The sequence below is a fragment of the Peromyscus maniculatus genome, chromosome 8 (genome assembly GCF_049852395.1).
Source record: "Peromyscus maniculatus bairdii isolate BWxNUB_F1_BW_parent chromosome 8, HU_Pman_BW_mat_3.1, whole genome shotgun sequence".
Lineage (NCBI taxonomy): Eukaryota > Metazoa > Chordata > Mammalia > Rodentia > Cricetidae > Peromyscus > Peromyscus maniculatus.
Genome location: NC_134859.1, coordinates 93071397 through 93085926, shown reverse-complemented (window position 1 = coordinate 93085926; position 14530 = coordinate 93071397). Strand labels below are relative to the sequence as shown.

At 42.3% G+C, this 14530-nt stretch overlaps 1 protein-coding gene across 24 annotated transcripts in view; it reads right to left on the bottom strand.

Annotated features, from left to right (window-relative positions):
* The window catches only part of Tanc2 (tetratricopeptide repeat, ankyrin repeat and coiled-coil containing 2), a 338567-nt gene that overhangs the window by 14680 nt on the left and 309357 nt on the right, over nucleotides 1–14530 (bottom strand). For all 24 annotated transcript variants that reach the window (XM_076577705.1, XM_076577713.1, XM_076577710.1 and 21 more), the window contains 4 exons: nucleotides 5037–5170; nucleotides 3257–3380; nucleotides 671–846; nucleotides 253–385 (listed from right to left, as the gene is read on the bottom strand). In XM_076577705.1, coding sequence (XP_076433820.1) covers nucleotides 253–385; nucleotides 671–846; nucleotides 3257–3380; nucleotides 5037–5170 — 567 coding nt within the window. The remainder of the gene's footprint in view (nucleotides 1–252; nucleotides 386–670; nucleotides 847–3256; nucleotides 3381–5036; nucleotides 5171–14530) is intronic.

Here is a 14530-nt window from a genome sequence, read left to right as displayed (position 1 = left end):
TGTGCACAAGCTCAGCGCAGCCTCCTGGCTAAGGCTACAAAGGGCAGGGCAGAGAGTCATGTGACTCTGGACACAGGTTTCTATAGACTATGGCTCAGATGGTACTCTCTCTGGGCCAGTAGCCTTTGTTCACTTGGACAGTAACTGGACCGGGGCAGAGGGAGAACTATATACATTCACACCAAACACCCAGGGCAGCCAGACCACTGGCCCCTGGGCACAGATGGTCAATATCACCTTTCTTTCTCTTACCTATTTTGGCTCCTTTCTTCAGTAGAGTGACTACAACAGAAGTGTTCCTGCAACCCACTGCCCTGTCCAAAGGGCGCATCCCACTGTAGTCAACATGCTCAATCATGGCCCCGTGATCCACCAGGAACTGGACCTAAGCAAGGAATGAGCAGAACTGTTAACAGGCACAATGCATACAGCTTGGCCCTTTTCAAACTGCCTGTCTGAACCGGGATATAGAAATAATTTCAGACCATAGTGATATTCTTGGTTTTGAATAACGGTTTGTATATTCCTGCCCTCCAGCAATTATAAATCTGGAGAATTTATGTTAGAATCACCGAAATAGTACTTCACATTAGGTCCTAGATTAATTATTATTATTGTCGGATAACATTCCCTGTCCTTACTTTTCTGAGGTCTGTTTAAAGGCACTCACCACCTCAGCATCGCCATAGAAAGCTGCCAGGTCCAGTGGGGTGCGGCCATTCTTGTCAGCATGGTCTGTAGCAGCTCCATTATCCACCAGAGAACGCACTACTGAGAGATGGCCCTTCAAACAAGCCCAGCTGAGGGCTGTCAATCCTTCTTTGTCCATTAGGGCAATGGAGGCACCTATAAGAACAAATGAGAATCCTGTGTTAACAGGACTGAAGACACTAAAATTTGTAGCAGAAAGGAGTGCTGATACTGAAGGTATATATGCTGCCAAAGAACAGCTTTTACTTCTAGATTTTTCTATTTTGAGATTGACCCTGGTTGGCCATGGTGACATATACCAGTAATCCCAGAAGCAGAGGAAGTAAGCAGGAAGATCCTGAGTTTGAGGCTAGTTTGGGCTCCACAGTGACTTCAAGGCCTGCCTGAGCTACGTCTCCATATCCTAAGTGCTGTGATTACAGGTGTGTGCCAGCCCAATTTGTGTGGTGCTGGGGATTGAACCTAGAGCTTTGTGTATGCTAGGCAAGCACTCTGCCAGCTGAACTTTATTCCCAGACCTCAAATTACAGCTTACTTAAAAAAAATTAAAATCACATTAAGTGTTCCTATTCTAGAATATTCTACAAATAATGTAGGCTAAATAATTTTTGTTGACTTAGTGAAAACTCACTTAAGTGAAAAAAACAAAATAAAACACCCAAAGAAAATATAAAAGGACTCAAAGATGCTGAGTAAGGCAGAACAAATCTCTGGAGTGTCTACTGGCATGTGGCAAACATGGTAGTCACCTAAGGGTCATCAGTGCTGAAGAGGCCCTGCCTCTTCTATTGGATACAGTTTGTTCTGGAACATTGCTTCATGCCACATCTTAAAAATTTCGGTCTATCCCCTCTGAGTGCTGCTCCCCTCCTCTAGCAGAAATAAAAATAGGTATCATGAAGTCAGACTTGTTTGGAAATTTGTATTGGGGAGGCAAGAGCTACAATATATCCTGGAAGAGCAACTCTTGATTTTAGCCACCTTTGAGTGTCAGGTTGTGGAAACAAATCTTCCTTGAAAGGACAGAGCTGAAGCCACAGCAAATCTCTTAGGAGAAGCCTAGCCTTCCTGCTCTTTGGCTGTTCAGGTCTGGGTATGGTTCTTCAGAAGGCTGGTTTCTCTTGAAGGAAAGTGCATATATGTATAGATAATTATATATATTTAAGTCTGGTTTATTAACAGTGCAGGCTAACTGGAATGATGTCATTCATGGTTTCCAATCTCCTCACTATCCACTGCTTGATGCAAATCCACGGGCTCCACTAGATGGTGCTGCAGTGCCACTAGTGATGAGCCTTTTTTTTTACTACAGCTGTTGGGGACACTACTCCTGCACAGGGGCTGAGCTTCCAGCAGCAGCACAGGCTGAAATGATTACCATTGTGCACCTGCAGGGAAAAAGCACACTAGGCTCATAAAGGACACCCCCTTTGACTTGTTTCTTATTTACCAAGGATGTGGGTATGCTGGAAGATGCCACAAGGAATTTATTATAACTTAATGGTAATATCCCAAGTCTCCAAAGAGGGTCTCATTGTTACCAAGTGTCTTCCCTTTACCTTTTGGATTCAAGAAAAATATTAGCTGTGCAGGCCGACAAACTGATGCCCAGCTTCACCTGGTGTGGTGGCACACACCTTTAATCCCAACACTCGGGAGGAAGAGGCAGGTGGATCTGTTTGAGTCTGAGACTAGCCTGGTCTACAAACACATTCCAGGCCAGCCAGGGCTACATAGAGACCCCACACTACCACAACCGGCGGCAGCAGTGGCAGCGGCAGCAGCAGCAAATTAGCTTCTAAAATAGATGCATATTTCTTGGGTACACATTAAAAAGATTGAAGTTTGGAGATTATTGATTTGAAAGAAAGAGTTCAGAACGTGCTGGTTTCATAACAATCCCTCAGGCTATAAAGAAAAAGAGAATGTCAGCATAAAGAGAACTCCACAGTGTATAAGCGGGCAGGCTGGGAGTGGTGAGGCACACCTGTTTAAACTTGGCTTCCTGGAAACTAAGACAAGAGGATCACTTCAAGTTTGAGGCCAGCCTAGTCTACATATTGATAAACCACACACACATGCAAAAGAGCATAACACACACACACACACACACACACACACACACACACACACACACACACACTCCACAAGAAAGTGCCAGGTGATGGAGACAGAAAATAAATGTGAGTTCAAGGCCAACATGGAATCTTATTCTAAAAAACTGGAGGAAACAAAATAAATAAGAGGGCAGGAGCTTCTGGCTTTGTATTTTCTAATCAACTGAATTAGTAAATTATTATTATTATTATCATTATTATTATTATTATTTTGTGGGAATGGTGGTTTGAGATAGGGTTTCTCTGGAACTTGCTTTGTAGACCAGGTTGTCCTCAAATTCGCCTGCCTCTGCCTCCTGAGTGCTGGGATTAAAGGTGTGCACTACTACTGCCCAACTGAATTAGTAAATTCTTAACATGTCCTGAAAGTCAAGAGTTCAGTGGGTTATTACAGGCTTTATTCACAGCTCTGGCCTCTCAGGACTTACCTTGTGCAAGTAGGAAGTCCACAGTTCCTAGATGGCCTTCAGAAGCAGCCATCATCAGGGGAGTACGACCCTGCTTGTCTGCCATGTTGACATCAGCTCCGTGGGTAAGTAAAAGATCAACAATCTACAAGTGTAGAGAAGCAGAGACTGGTTATTCTAAGAGCTATTGAGATGACACATGCATGTGGTCTCCTGCAGTATGAATGACTATTTGCAGAGGTGAGTCCAATCTATAAGTAGTTTTCTACTTATGAGTTTCTGTCCAGTCCTAATGACACATAACTTACTCTCTTAACTCCTGTAGGGATAAGAAAGTGAGGATTCATCATATGAACATCTGACTAAGACATTAAGTTAGAAGAAAAAAGACAAGACAATATGTGGTCTGAACCATCCCATAATGGAAGTTTCAGCGCAAGTAACTAGCCATGTCAGTTCCATTTTATCACTCTCTTAGAGGCTGCAAGCCTGCAGCAGCAGTAAACATTTACCACCGAACTGACTACAATAAAGTGTTTCTGTAACAACAGTGCCTTTTGTTAAATATTGTTTGGCTTCTAGAGCCTTTTTTCTACTCAAGTACTTCCAAAGATCATTATCAGTATCCTTTTCCATCCTAGTGCATAAGTTAATGGTTTCTCCAGAGTCCAAACCTCTGGAAAGATCAAATAACTAGAGTTTGCATAGTGTGTTTTCTTCTGCAAGTCTGAAACATCTGTGAGTAACTGGTCTGCGGGGGTCTACTGAGATGTGAACCTTTCAGGCCACTGGCAAATACTGTCGCAGGAAAAGGAGGTTGCTCCACGACCACAGCAAATCAATCTAGCTCACAACAATGGTTTTGAGTGTTAATTCCCCACCACCCTTTCTTATGAGCAGTGTCTCACTATGTAGTTCTGGCTGTCCTAGAACTCACTCTGTAGACCAGGCTGGCCTTAAATTCAGAGATCCACCTGCCTCTGCCTCTCTAGTGCTGGGATTAAAGGCATTTACTACAATGCTGCCAGGTGAGTGTTAATTTCTTACATTCTCAAGTAAGTGGAACATTAGTAACAAAGGTGCTGTGGATATCACTCTATATAAATAAAACACTGATGGCCAGTGACCAGGCAGGAAGTATAGGCGGGACAAAGACAGAGGAGAATTGGGGAAACAGGAAGAAGGAGGGAGGGACACTGCAGCCACTGCCAGGAGAAGCAGCATGTAAAGATGCCGGTAAGCCACCAGCCACGTGGCAAGGTATAGATTTATAAAAATGGGTTAATTTAAGATATAAGAACAGTTAGCAAGAAGCCTGCCACGGCCATACAGTTTGAAGCAATATAAGTCTTTGTGTTTACTTGGTTGGGTCTGAGTGGCTGTGGGACTGGCGGGTGATAGAGATTTGTCCTGACTGTGGGCAAGGCAGGAAAACTCTAGCTACGCAAAGGCCCATGTCCTCAAGCCTCATGATTGCTGAGAAACCCATTTGTGGCTTCTTTTTTTTGTATCAGAAGTTTCCACCAGGAACTCATTTTTTTTTTTTTTTCCTCAAGACAGGGTTTCTCTGTATCGTTTTGGTGCCTATCCTGGATCTCACTCTGTAGCCCAGGCTGGCCTTGAACTCACAGAGATCCACCTGGCTCTGCCTCCCAAGCACTGGGATTAAAGGTGTGCTGCACCACCACCACCACCACCACCACCACCACCACCACCACCACCACCACCACCACCACCACCACCACCACCACCAGGCCAGGACTATTTCTTATCAGAGGGCTGGAAGCAGTGCTGTACTTACCTGCCAGTGGCCCTGGCGGACAGTGCTGAATAGGGGCACCGCTCCTCTGCGGTTTGGCTGGGCCACTGCTGCCCCTTGTTCCAGAAGCAGACGGCACACGTCCAGTTTGCCCCTTCCAGCTGCGGCTGTCAGGGCTAAGGGCAGATAACAAATACTGAGGATGGCCGTCTCTCCTCTTTTCTAGTGTTCAATGTTAAACATGGATTAATATGTTTTTAAACGCTATGTTTCATGCAAACACAGTAAATCACTGTCTGATTAATGTAATTAATTAACAATTAATGTAACAACTTTACCTCCAAGAATAATAATTTTGGCTGCCTTTTCCAGAAAGATTTTTTGAAGAAAAGTAATAAATAAAGACATTTAAAAGGGCTCATAATATCTGGGGCCAATCATAATAATGAATCATTGAAAAATCACTTTGGTCAGATTCACCTGGTTTCACTTTTCTATACCCAGATTGTCTTCTCTGCTATGGGTATCTCTTTTTTGAGGTTCTCAACCTAGTTACAAATCTATCACTCTATATGTGAGTGGAATCTAGAGAAGTGACTCTGCAGAGAAAATCAGTGGGCAAAGTCTTGGCCAACCTCTACTCCTGTGCCTTCAAATCTAAAGAGCCAAAGGCAGGAAGTGTAGCTTAAGGCCTAGGACTACTTTTACTGTTTTTTTTTTCTTTAAACTAATTAAGACAATAAGTTTTAAAAAACAGATTTAAAAGCATCAGTGTCAGAATTGTTCAAAGTAAGATGGTCTTAAAGATGAGAAAACAGGTGTGAAAAAGACAAATTTCTTCCCCTTATGGGGGGAGGGTTGGGGTTGGACAAGATCTCACATGGCCCAAGCTGGCTTCAAACTTACTTTGTAGCCAAGAATGACCTTGAATGTCTGGTTAGGGATTACAGGTATGCAACAAAACACTAGGCTTTCTTCTTCTAAACATAAAACAATGGAGCCACAGACTTAAAGAAAGCCATAAGGAGACTATAAAGGATACAGGAGAAAAATCAATCATTTTCTTTCTATACTATTGTCTATTATGTTCTTTGGTGCAGTGGACATTCTGAGTGCATATTTCATTTTTTTGTACTGTTTGTGTAATAGGAAGAATAATTTGGAGATATACAGACAAACATTTATTTAGCCATGACATTTAAAATGCACAGGTTTGTTTATTATTTGGAGGTAAGGTCTCCCTATGTACCACAGGTTGGGCTTGAACTTAGTGTTCCCTTTTAGCTTCCCAATGCTGGGAGTACAGGTGTATGCTACCATACCTAGCTGGAATTTGTTGTTTTAATAAAAAAAAAATCTGTATGTGTATGGTGTTTGTGCTGATGTGTGCCCATGTATGTGCAGGTTGTCAGAGGTTGACACCAGTGTCCTCCTTACTCTCTGCTGTGATTTGAATAAGATGGCCTCCACCTCCACAGGTTTGTATATCCGAATGCTTTGCCACCAGGGAGTAGAACTCTTTAATATTAAAAGGATTAGCAAGCATGGCCTTGTTGGAGGAAGTGTAGGTAGGGTGACAGGCCCAATCTCTCTCTGTTTGTAGATCACTAAGTATGTAGCTCTCAGCTACTGTCCCAGCCCCACACTTGTCACCATGATCCCGTCACAACAGACTGACCCTCTGAAACTGTAAGCAAGGCCCCAACGAAACATTTTCTTCTCTAAGAGTTGCTGTGGTCATGGTGTCTCTTCACAGAGCAGTGACTAAGACATTCTCCATTTGACTTTTGTTGAGACAGGATCTCTCACTGAACGTAGAGCTCACTGATTCAGCTGGCCAGCAAGCTCCTGAGTTATAACTGTTTCTACTTCCTCAGTTCTGGGCTTACAGATGTGTACCACTGTATCCAATTTTGTATGTGGGTGCTGGGGATCTGAACTCAAGTCCTATATTTGTGGGACAAAACTTTACCAAGCTCTCTCCCCAGCCTTGAATTTAATGTTTTAAAGACTGGACAAAAGTTAGGAAAAATAGAAAACTATTAGAAAATAGTAGGAGTTATGCTTCATTAGTGTGTGTGTGTGTGTGTGTGTGTGTGTGTGTGTGTGTGTGAGAGAGAGAGAGAGAGAGAGAGAGAGAGAGAGAGAGAGAGAGAGAGAGAGAGAGAGAGAGAGAGCGCGAGCGCACAGATGTTTCCCCAACTTTCAAATTGATTTGGGAAACTGATGTAGTAGACTGACAAAAGATCCTTCCTTTATCACAGCCATATATTCTAATGACAACCCAAAACTATTAGGCTACACCATCGATGCTGGGCCCTCACTGGAGCTCCTCTTGGTTGTCCTGAAGATCCTGCAGCTTTGGGTCTGCAGGACTGGCCCCTTCACTTGCAGCAGCAGATCAAGATGGGGTGGATGTTGGGTTGGGGTGGGTCAACTTGTAACCCTAGTTTTGGGCCTGGGTAGTTGCAGGGCTGGTCAGCTTGCCAGTTCCCCCTTGTCCTCACCACCAGGGTGAGCTCCCCCACATTGCCCTGGCTAGTTCACCCCTTGAAGCAATGAGCAAGGGGTGGGGCCAGTTCTGCTTTCATGTCCTCAGGGTCAGCTCTCCCACACCTACACCATCAGGGCCAGCTCTACTGTGTTACCCGGGCAAGACGCAGGGAGCACTCTCCCGAGTGCTGCAGCTGGCAAGGGGCAGGGACAGCTCTCCTTCTCTTATGACCTCAGGGCCAGTTCCCCACCTGCCACAGGTGTCAAGGGATGAGGGAGCACCCCTGACCCATGCCACCATATGGCAGATGAAGGATGAGGGGCCAGCTGTTCTACATTTGTGTCCTCTGGGCAGTTCACCTACACCCTTATCAGTAGGGACACCTCTGCTGTGCTGCTCAGGTGAAGTGCTGGGCCCACTTTCCTAGTGCTGCAGCTAGTAAGGAGGAGGGTCAGCTCCCTCACCCACCACAGGTGGTAGGGGAAGGAGGGGAAAGGCATCTTTCCCTCGCCTTCACCACCACATGGTAGCTAGTGGGATGTGGCCAGCTGTCCCCACTCTCATCCTCAGGGCCAGCTCACCTATACTTCCACCAATGGGGTCAGCTCTATCTACTGTGCTGCCCAGGTGAGGGGTAGGGACTGCTTTCCTGAGTGCTGTAGCTGGTAAGGGGAGGGGCAAATCTCCCCTGCCCACACCTCCACAGAACAGACAAGTAGTGGGGACAGATCTCTCATGCTCACCTACACCAACAGGGTCTGCTAGCTCTCCTGCTCTTATGACCTCAGGGCCAGCTCTCCCAACCACCTCAAGCACAGAGGGGTAGGGGCAGAGACCAGGGGCCTTGAACTAGACCAATGACTCTTTGCAGAGAACACTTGCAAGTGAAGATATATGGATAAAAGGGTTTAACTGTGTGACTCACTGTGTCACACTACAGCTCACATGATGAGATTGATTTTTCCTTTTTTTCCTCCTCTTAAATTTTATTTTATTTTTGGGAGGAGGTTGCAAGGGCGGAGGGCAGATATGAATAGATGGGGGAATGGATGGGATCAAGAAGTATGATGTAAAAGACAGAAAGAATAAAAAAAAGTTTAAAAAAACTATTAGGTATGCACAGATTTATTTTATTTTGTTTTGAGACAGGGTTTCTCTGTGTTGTTTTGGTGCCTGTCCTGGATCTCGCTCTGTAGCCCAGGCTGGCCTCGAACTCATAGAGATCCACCTGCCTCTGCCTCCCGAGTGCTGGGATTAAAGGTATGTGCCATTGCCACCCGGCTAAATATTTTAGTTTTCAAATGATGGATTCTAATCAAAGAAGCTAATGAAATTAAAATCAACTGGTCACTTGTAATTTTTTTCACCTAAGTGGAAATTACAGCATTTAAAAGATTTGCATTTATTTATTTGGTGTCTACATATAAACAAATGTGGACAGAGGACAACTTGTGGGTTTCAGTTCTCCCCTTCTCCCACATGAGTCCCTGAAACAGAACTCAGGTCATTAGGCTAATGAGTGAGTGTCCTTATTCACTGAGCCATCTTGCTGGCCTGGCATTTGCCTTTGGCTTTGGCTTAATTATCTGTAACCGAGCCATATGCCAAACTAAAACTCACTATAATTTATACAAAGCTAAGCTTTCAAATAATCTGTTCCTGCCCTAAGGGTAAATGGGTTCAAAAGGGAAAATGTGGCAATTTTTAAAAAATATATGTACTCAATTTCATTTTGCAACTCTTGACATTGGCTTTTCTGTTTAGATTGTCACAGGAGGGCAGAACTTGGTCCTCTCTGGAGTGAAGGTCATTTTAAGCCCTAACCGAATGTACACAGGGGTACAGTCTTTAGTTCTACTTCTCAAGCTCATCTATCTATCTATCTATCTATCTATCTATCTATCTATCTATCTATCTATCTATCTATCTATCTATCCACCCTATCACCCACTCATCCATCTATCATCTATCTGTCTGTCTGTCTAAAGAGAGACAGAGTCTCTCTACACACCCCTGAACTCACTCTGTAGACCATGCTGGCCTCAAACTCATGGAAAGCCACCTGCCTCTGCCTCTTGAGTGCTAGGATTAAAGGCATTCGCTACCATGCCCAGCTCAAGTTCATATTTTTAATAGTTTAAAAAGTCGTTAGTCATGCACAGGCATTTGAACACAAGAGTAGCTAAAAACTTAAGACATGCTCTATGCCTCAAACCACTTGGAAAATTTCTAACTCCCATATTTTGATTCTGTTTAAAGTAACTGCTAGGTTATACAGTGTGGCAAACTTCCAAGTGTGTATAGGCCAAGAACATTCTTTTTCTTTAAACAAAGCAAAGCTGATAGCACTCTGGAGAAAATAAGACTAGTATTTCAGAACCAAGCCTTTCACTAATGATGCCAGTTCACAGAACACATTATTCACAGACAGTACTCGCCTGGGAAGTGGCACTGTCTACTCTAACAATTCTATTACTCTGGTTGGCCCATTTCTCTCTATGGAATAACACAATTTTATGAGAGAGAATGTTCCATTTGGCCTTCTTCTTTGTTGTATAATCTCTGTTGTTTAGGTTATGATGTCATTTGGCAGAAACCTTCAGATGCTAGCTAGACATGGTTATTATTACAGCTGGCCAAAATTTCATCTCAAAACAATGCAACTATGTAGAATAGAGTCTGGACTTCTCAAAATCATGACCAAGGAATCATGGATAGATTTTTATGAGTATTATCAAAAACTGTTAAAGAGCTTTTGGAAGAAAGGAGATTAAGGTGAAGCACTTTCCATAAACCGTAACAGGAGAAAAAGAAAAACTTTTTCCAAGAGACTAGAAACGGACTTTGTTTCCCTAGCTGATCAACATCTGATGAGATTATCTCACACAAATGGTTTGTGGTGTGTGTGTGTGTGTGTGTGTGTGTGTGTGTGTGTGTGTGTGTGTGTGTACGTGTATGCATGCTTGAAGAGGCAGGTACGATGTAGCTCAGAGATGGGGGAATAGCTTGGATGGAATGCTGACACTACACTGAATATAGAAAAGCAAATGATTCTTTTTTTTTTTTTTTTTTTTTTTTTTTTTTTGTGTTGTGATATATATTTTTTATTTTATAATACCATTCAGTTCTACATGTCAGCCATGGGTTCCCCTATTCTCCCCCCCCTCCCACGCCCTCCCCTTACCCCCAGCCCACCTCCATTCCCACCTCCTCCAGGACAAGTCCTCCCCCGAGGACTGTGATCGACTTGGTAAACTCAGTCCAGGGAGGTCCAGTCCCTTCCTCTCAGACTGAGCCAAGTGTCCCTGCATAAGTTCCTGGTTTCAAAGAGCCAACTCATGGAATGAGCACAGGACTTGGTCCCACTGCCTAGATGCCTCCCAAACTGATCAAGCCAATCAACTGTCTCACCTATTCAGAGGGCCTGATCCAGCTGGGAGCCCCTCAGTCTTTGGTTCATAGTTCATGTGTTTCCATTCAGCAAATGATTCTTTTTATCTATTTCCATTTTAAAGGATTGCAACATATATGATCAATGGAGAAAGGTGGTTGGGGAGACAAACTGATTACTGCATCTACAACATTAATTAAACTTTAATGGAGCTATTTGTTACATGCTGTCTATTCTCAACAAACTCACAGTTGACTAAGGAAAACAGATAAATACACCATAGTGTGATAATCACAACAGTGATATCCTGTGGGATTGAGAAGTAGTATCTCATGAGGCATCCAGGGAGAGAGGGCAATCTGGGTTGCGTGAATGCAAGATAAGAAAGGATAAGACAGAATGCTAGACAAAGGTATGTATGAAGGCACTGAAGTGGAAACAATGTATGCTTGTTATTACTAGAATTGCCAGAGAAGATAAGCAATAGATGAGCCTGGAGATCATGACCGGTCTTATGCTACAGTAAAGAACTTAATTCTACAAATAATATAAACAAAGGTTGGTTAAGTAGAAAAGTGATATTAGACTATGATGTAAAAGATCCCTTTTTGGCTACATTCTGGGACATCAATCAGAGAGTAAGGGTAGAAAGTCTTAAAGATCAGGAGGTAGTCAGCTGCAACAATCTTGACCAAAGATTACACAAGTACAAAGTATGGGAATCTTATTTTGTGAACTCGGTCTTTATAGCTGCTAGGAGCTCTAAGTGGCTGGTCCTGGTCTATACCTGTACACAAGGAGTAGGAAAGGACAATGTGTTTCCTTACTGCTTTTCTTGTGTTGTTCCCTAAGAAGTCTGTGACAACCCTGTGTGATAGGAGGGGACAACCTTTTATTTTTGTGTTGGCATAAGAAATAATGGTTGTAAGTTTCTCCTTTTTAGTGGTGTTTTGGATTTTATATAGCTAGCCAGATAGTGAAGAACAGATGTAAGATGACATCTGGAGGGATTAAAGAGGCTGCCAAAGGAAGACAAAAGCACCAAGCACACTCTAGTGATCTGATTTTAGGAACTACAATATGTAAAAATATTATCTCAGTACTATTTTATTATATTCTAAGATGCATTTCATTGATTCTAGATTCACTGCTACCCATATTAACATCTCTGAAACTGGGATATGACACGATTGTTGTGAGAGTAAGGAACTTGTATTAGTACAACCGACAGAAATGTCTTTTGTTTCTTCTTTTTAGTGGAGCTTTGGGTTTGATAGTTAAGTAATACAGTTGTAAAACTCTGACCACTGTATTTTCCCTCCGTAAAGTTTCCTCAATTAGGTCAGGGTTGTAGATGTGAGACTTCTACCAGCTTAAAAATAAATACATATCTTATATAAATATATGTAAGATTTTGCCACTGAAGCAAATGTCACAATGCAATCGCCATTATAAATTGTAAACCATGTGCTATAAATGAGAAAGAAACATGCAGACTAAGTACAAGTCACTGCAGTTAAAGAAGCAAGCTGAAGTTCATACTACATTAGTGCTAAGTTGTAGGGTCATTTTCACATAGCAAAGACAGCAGTCATTCCCAAAAAAATCTCTCTGAAGTCAATTAATTTTGTTTTGGTTTTGTACATAGCTGTGGCTAGCCTGGAACTTGCTATGTGGACCAGGTGCAATAATCTTTCTGCATCTGCCTCTCCAGTGTTGGGGTTACAGATGTATGCAACAATGCCTTGCCTTAAGTAATTTTTTTTATAGATTCAGAAATTATATTTTGTTCAAATGTATATTTAACATTGTTTTTAATAGTAAAATTATTGCATGTAAATACCAAGTTAAATATAATACAATACTGACTATAAGCAAATGGACATGAAATTTTACTTTTAGACTTTTGAGGTGGGATATGTATATTAACATTAATAAAAATTTATGTGCTTTTAAGTAGGAAATATTTTAAAATTCTGAGTCTATAAATATTTATTCTTTTCTTTTCTTTTTTACATAACACAGTGAGCATGAAGAGGTCAAAGATTACCTTAGGGAATTGCTCTTCTCTTTCTATTATGTGGGTTTAGCAGACTAAACTCCAGTCAACATGGTAGGTTGGCAGCAAGTGCATTTATGTTTTGAGCCATTGTACCAGCCAGGACATAAAGTTTTATTTAAAAATAAGAAATTCATATTCAGCTGGGCAGTGGTGGCACATGCCTTTAATACTAGCATTTGGGAGTCAGAGGCTGGAAGATTTCTGAGTTTGAGGCCAGCCTGGTCTACAGAGTGAGTTCCAGGACAGCCAGGTATATACAAAGAAACCTATCTTGAAAAACCGAAAAAAGGAAAAATAATAACAACAAAACCCAACCAAACAACCAAACAAAAACCCCAATCAACTAAACAAACCTCCCCTTCCAAAAGAAATTATTATTTAATAAAAATTTAAGCCCCCCTGTTTATAGTTAGTTTCTCTCTCTCTCTCTCTCTCTCTCTCTCTCTCTCTCTCTCTCTCTCTCTCTCTCTCTCTCTCTCTCTCTCTGTGTGTGTGTGTGTGTGTGTGTGTGTGTGTGTGTGTGTGTGTATGTGCACCCGTATTTACCTGTGGAAATCAGAGGTTGATGTCTTGGGTGTCTTCCTTAATTACTCTCTACCGTAGTTTTTGAGACAGGATTTTCACTGTTGTTTCTGTTAGACTGGCTAGTCAGAGAACCCCTTGGATCTGCCTGTTTCCATTCTCCCAGTGTTGGGGCTTCAGATTATGTTGCCATGCTTGACTTTTATGTGGGTACTGGGGATCCAAACTCAGGTTCTCATGTTGTACAGCAGGCAGTAAGCTGTACCCAGTGAGCCATCTCCCAGACATAGTTTAGACCCTTTGAAATCTTTCTAAGGACTCCTTTGAAGTACAGCACTAGGATAAGTTTGATATTACACATTATGATTATTGACCTTATAATTTCTACCCATTATGACTACTGGACCAGCATTTTTGGCCACCTTCCTACTCCCATACCCTTGGTTAGAAGGGTCTATCAGGAGGTATGGCAGCCCTGTACTGGAGAAGGTTTTGCTGACAGGAGAGGTAAACCAACATGTCCCTTCTGTAGTTCTAGGTTCCATATGGAGAATCCTGGCTGGTCCCCATCCTCTGACTTCTCTCAGGATGGGGTTCCAGGGACAGCAGCTGTTTCTAGCTACATATTTTCCTTTAATCTATCATGGGCTCTTAAGCTGCAGCTGCCTGGCATCTGCTCTCTTTGGCTTTTACAGAGGGAAAAATTGTTTGAGAAGAGAATTCCTGGGCTCTGGACCATTACACATGTAAAAGAAGTCATGAAATCGATGCACACTTTTATCAGAAGAAGAAAGAAAACAATTCAAAAAGTTGTTATAACTTTTAGTTAAGTTCAAAATTCTTATCTGATTTTTAACAACATTCTCACCTTTACCAAAAACCATACCCTTCTTCTTTAGTGAAATATGTTACCTACATTTGTCAACTCATTATTAGTCTCTTTCTCCTGGCAAATATGACACACATCTGGGGTAACTCTACCGTTTTCTCTGCCCCAGTCTCACAAAGACACATCAAAGCTTACTAATGTTTCTTCAGATGCTCCAGTTTAGACTTGGAAGAAATAC